At 44.3% G+C, this 5,339-nt stretch overlaps 1 protein-coding gene across 1 annotated transcript; it reads right to left on the bottom strand.

Annotated features, from left to right (window-relative positions):
• Positions 1 to 2,308: 2,308 nt before the first annotated feature.
• Positions 2,309 to 3,271, bottom strand: LOC144273972 (olfactory receptor 14I1-like). The gene has a single exon (XM_077832700.1). The coding sequence runs from the start codon at positions 3,269 to 3,271 to the stop codon at positions 2,309 to 2,311; it is 963 nt and encodes a 320-aa protein (XP_077688826.1).
• Positions 3,272 to 5,339: the final 2,068 nt, after the last annotated feature.

Raw genomic sequence — 5,339 nt, 5'->3', positions numbered from 1 at the left:
AACTGCAGTTGACTCTCCAGGGTGGTGTTGTCTCTGCAGGAGTAAGGGAAATTAAATTCAATAGGTATGAATGACACTGAGTATACACTTTGGGACAGATTTTACCACCTTTCTTCATGTTGAGTAGCTCTATGGATTTTAATGGGACTGCCCATGGAAAAGGGAATTCTCAGTGTGAATAATGGTGTCAGACTCTGTTGGTTAGTAGATAAAAAGAGATACATATTCACAGCATCACAGCACTGTACGCTGTACACCATTTACACTCAGTGCTCAGTAAAGAGAACAGTCAGTACCTGAAAACCAGTAGCAGCTATGGCTGGTTAAACATTTTCCATCAAAAGATTTATGGTGGAAAATTGGACTTTTTACTAAATGATTTTTTTTTTCAGAAAATGTCTAATTTTCTCTTGAGAACTGATTTTTCACTGGAAAACTGAAATCCTAAAAACCAAAAATTTTGAGCAAAAAAAGAGAGAGTTTTTCTAAAGTTTTTGGCAGACTTTGACCCCAAAAAATTGGGTTTGGGATTTCAAACAAGCAAACAAACAAAACTGTTATGAGGTTTTCTTTGAAAAGTCTAAATTTTTCACGAGAAAATTGTACACACACACTCAGAGATGACAATTTGTGACTAGCGCTGGTATCAGAGAAAGGAGACAAAACTGGTATGTGCCAACACAAGGAGAGGAATATGAGTTTTGATACATCCTGAAACTACCAATCGGTCCCCATTCACATCTAGCTATTTATATCTACTAACCACTAGGCTGAAGAGTTATTCTTTCCTCTCTCGCTTGCTCTCTCACCCACTTGCTCTCTCACCCATAATACCTCCTTATGTATTTATCCAAAGTGTAACAGGTTCAGTGGAAGAGACTGGGGAAGCTCCACATCAGAATACCCCACAGCTCAGGGGTTAGACACTCAGTGGTTAAGACACAACCCACATTTTGAATGGGAATAGATCCAATGGGTGGTCTCTGAGTACACGTACCAATTGGGCCCCACACATGAGTTAGCAGACAAAACCCTGTCTTCCCTCCAGATGGTGAATTGCTCCGGGACTGAGGTGGGAGACAGGTGTCTGGACACCTGGAGTGTGGCTGTAGTTTTATTTTAGCTTTAATATAATTAAAAGATACCTATCCGAGGCCCTAGGTGCCCTAACATGTCATTACTAAAACAATACAATCCCAGCTGCCTTAAAATAATAATTTCAGCAGAAACTCAGTCATCCAGAGAGCTACAGAACTCTTTCTCACCCCTTCATCATTGTGGGAAGCAAACTGTCAGATCTGTCAGAAAACCCAGTCAAAGAGAGAACACATTGGCCTCCCAAATACATGACAAACTGCTGAAACAGCCATGTAACCAATCATTTCCCTTCCCCCAAAGAAGGGGGAAAAAACAACCCAAAGCCAAACTGACCAACTGATAAAACCAAACAAAAGCCAGACGAGATAGCTTTTACAACCTGGCCCGGTACCCACTTATACAGTCACCCATCTCGTGAAAGCGGACCCAATCTCTGGGTGCCACATACTTCCAAGGTAATTGCGTCTGGGTAGAGTCTCTTCGTCACTAGCTCTGGGGCTCTAGGAAACACTGCCAAACTCAGACCTCTGGTCTGACGCCCTTCCCTTGGCCATTGGAGCCCACTGTCCAGCTGCCTTACAACTCAAAACCAGTGTCTGAGTTCTCCCAAGCCCCCAGACACCTATACACACTCTGCCAGAGCTTCACCTAGGCTGTGCTCATGCTAGGCTTCTAGTTGAACCCCTTTAAGAAGAATATGATAGGAAGGCGAGGAACATGTGTTGAGCCAAGGGATTTCTTAACCACAGAAACTTTATGCATTAAGCCCTCAAGAGTTACAGATCTTCAAAAACAAGATGGTCCTGAGACATGCCCTCCCGTCGTTTGATCTCATCCATTCTGTAAGTCCGAGGTTGCAGGCTGAATCCAAGCAGAGTTTGTGCCCCCCAAAAGGAGAAGACACAGAGACCTCATGAAGTCCACTAGGGACTTGATTATGGCTATTCATTTGAGGTGGAAGGTGCTCAGAGAGTGTGGTGATGGGTGGCTGTACAAAAAACTTGATAGATAGATAGATAGATAGATAGATAGATTCTGATCTTATCTACACTGGTGTAAATCTACAGTAACTCCCCTGACTTGAGTTGTGTTTGTCTGCATTTTTACCAGTCTAAATACAGCTTTCTGCATAAGCAAATGGCAAAGCATGTTCTCATGGAGGTAATAATGTCATCAGAGGATTACATGTATAAAGAAACATGGAATGAAATCACAACCAAAGGGAAAAAATGGACAGATTATTTCTGGTGAATAACCTCCACCCTATCAGTTTCCTCAATGCAGCTTTGATCTCCTTGTTCCTCATGCTGTAGATGATCGGATTCATCACTGCTGGCAGCACGGAATAGAGAACAGCCACCACGAGATCCAGAGCTGAGGCTGAGCTGGAGGTGGGATGACTGTAGGCAAAGGTGGCAGTGCAAAAGAACAAGGACACCACAGTGAGGTGAGGGAAGCAGGTGAGGAAGGCTTTATGCCGGCGCTGCTCAGAGGGGATTCTCAGCACAGTTTTGAAGATCTGAACATACGACACAATTATAAAAACAAAGCAACTTAAGCCTAAACACACACTAAAGGCAATAGTACCAGTTTCACTGAGGTACAAGTCAGAGCCGGTGAGCTTGAGGAGCTGGGGGATTTCACAGAAGAACTGACCCACCACGTTGCCTCCACAGAAGGAGACTGCAAACGTGATCCCAGTGTGCAGTGCAGCGTAGAGAAAAACACCAATCCAGACACCAGCTGCCATTTGGACACAAGCTCTCCTGTTCATCACTCTCTCATAGTGCAGTGGTTGGCAGATGGCGACGTATCGGTCGTACGCCATGACGGTCAATAAAACAAGATCTGCTGAAACAAAAAAGACAAAGAGAAAAACTTGGGCAACACATCCAGAATAAGAAATTGACCTGGTGTTCATGAGAGAATTGGCCATGGATCTGGGGACAATGATAGAGATGGAGCCGAGGTCTAGGATGGACAAATTCATCAGGAAGAAGTACATGGGGGTGTGAAGATGGTGGTCGAGGACAACAACTGTGATGATGAGAAGATTCCCTATCAGGGCTGCCAGGTAAATCACTAGAAACACAATGAAATGTAAAATCTGCAGCTCCCGAACATCAGAGAATCCCAGGAGAAGGAACTCGGTCACGGTGGTTCGGTTGGACATTTTCTTCCTCAGTGTGATGTCTGGGGAGGGAAGGAGAAGGGCAATGGTCAGGATTAGAGTGCCAGAGGAATTGATCCTGATTCTCTCTCTGTAATATCTCATGATGGGAATACCAAGGGTGCACCACACCATCACTTCCATCAGCCAGAGCACTAATCAGATGCATTATCACATTAGTGAAAACTGGATTATTTCACTTAAAGTCAATGGAGCTGGGTCAGTTTATGCCTTCTGAGGCTCTGGCCTTAGATAAAATGCAGTATGAAGGCTGGGACAAAGTACAGTCCAAATCCAACAATTCTAGCCCAGATGGTTTCCTAGTGTGACAAACAGCAAGCCCACAACTTGGGCATGAAATTAACATACTAAAATGACAACAGCCTGATTCCCACTTTCCAGAGAAATACAACATTGACTCACTCAGCTTCCTATGTGGCAGCTCGTCTGTGATGATTCCTCCACACAGACGGCCTGCTACCTCTTTCCAGATTGATTCATGGTACCAATTCTAGCTGCACTTCCATCTCAGTGTGATGATGGGCTAGGAGCATTGCTCAGTTACTGCTAGGTTGTATTGTTTCCCTCTGTGACTTTGTGTCTGTGCTGTGCAGGTCAGTAGCAGTCAGGAGACTTGGGTTCTGTTCTTGGTTCTGCCACTGACCTGCTGGGTGACCTTGGGCCAGTTACTTCCCCTCCCTGTGCCTCTGTTTCTCCTCCCTCCCTTTCTCTGCCTTGTCCATTAGGACTGGAAGCTCTTAGAGGGGTGGACCGTGCCATACTATGTGTATGTTCTGTGCACCGCTCAACAGCACTGCCATTTAGGTGGCAGCAATATCGGACAGCAGATATGGTGCTAGAGCAGGAGATCTAGGTTCTAATCCCATTGACCTTCTGTCTCTCCTTGGGCAGTGTCAAGAGAGAACGGTTTTGTCTGCGGGCTTCAACTCCGTCTTTTAGCTTCACAGTGCTTAAAATATATTCTGTGGGCTATCGACTTTGCTTTATTCAGTTTAACCATCCTGGAGCTATCCCTTTGAAACAGTTGCAATAGAGCGAATGGGTTTGAAATTGTGGTTATTAGTGGAAAATCTTAATGTTTCCCACCTTGGTGCAAAACTAAGTTTCCAGTTCTGGGTAGACAGACATTTTCTGCTTTAATTATTTCAAAGGCAAATTGGGTTTTCAATTGAACACATTTTCATGGAAAGTCTCTGCTATCCTCAATATATATTTTGTTTTTCCAAGGATAGCAGAGGTTAATTTTTTTCAGTTTTCAGTTAAAATTGTTTTCTTCTCAGTTGCCACGATGAAACAAACGTTTGAGTTTTCACAATTTCTATGGACAATCCATTTTTGCTGCTGAAAAATAAGCAAATAAAAAAGTCTGACTGGTGCTCGGTATTTGATTAAATTGATAGTAAAACTCTTCAAGAGTTCCCATTGTCATGCATATTTATGTTCTCACATGTGCCTTGTATATTAATACCCTCACATATTTAATTGAAATAGGAAACTTACTGTGCTGGTCTTTGTGGATTTTTTCCCAACTTGTGATGCATTTGATCCTCCTCTGTCAGAGAGATAATGTTCAGATAATCCCATCTGTCTATCATGCCCCCATCACTATATTATCCAGAAGCTGTTTCCTGAGTTGCCGAGTCTCTCTGCAGTTCCTAGCAGACAGCAGACTCCACAGATGTGTGCTCCCTGCTTCCCTCCTTGGACAGGCTTGGCTGAGAGGTGATGGACTAAATGGGATCAGAGACTGAAAGCCCCTCTCAGCTCTCGAGCTGATCCTGGTTTGTGCAGGCACCAGGCATGGTCACAACCTGGGATGTCCCTGTTCTGGGGCTAAATAGCTGAATCTGGTCTCCAGGGCTGTGAGCCCAGCTATCATCTCACCTCTGGAGCAAACCACCCTAACAACCTTCCCTAGATGAACCTTAACTCAGGGAACAGCACCCTCCCTCGATCTCACACAATGGCAGCATCCCTGGAAGGACCCTTGACTAAAATTAAGGCAGGGCTGAGCCTCAAAGGGTGTCCCAAAGGGATTGCAGAATAAAAG

Source organism: Eretmochelys imbricata, chromosome 14 (assembly GCF_965152235.1).
Source record: "Eretmochelys imbricata isolate rEreImb1 chromosome 14, rEreImb1.hap1, whole genome shotgun sequence".
Lineage (NCBI taxonomy): Eukaryota > Metazoa > Chordata > Testudines > Cheloniidae > Eretmochelys > Eretmochelys imbricata.
Note: the sequence above shows the minus strand (reverse complement) of the source record. Positions and strands in the feature narration are given on the sequence as shown.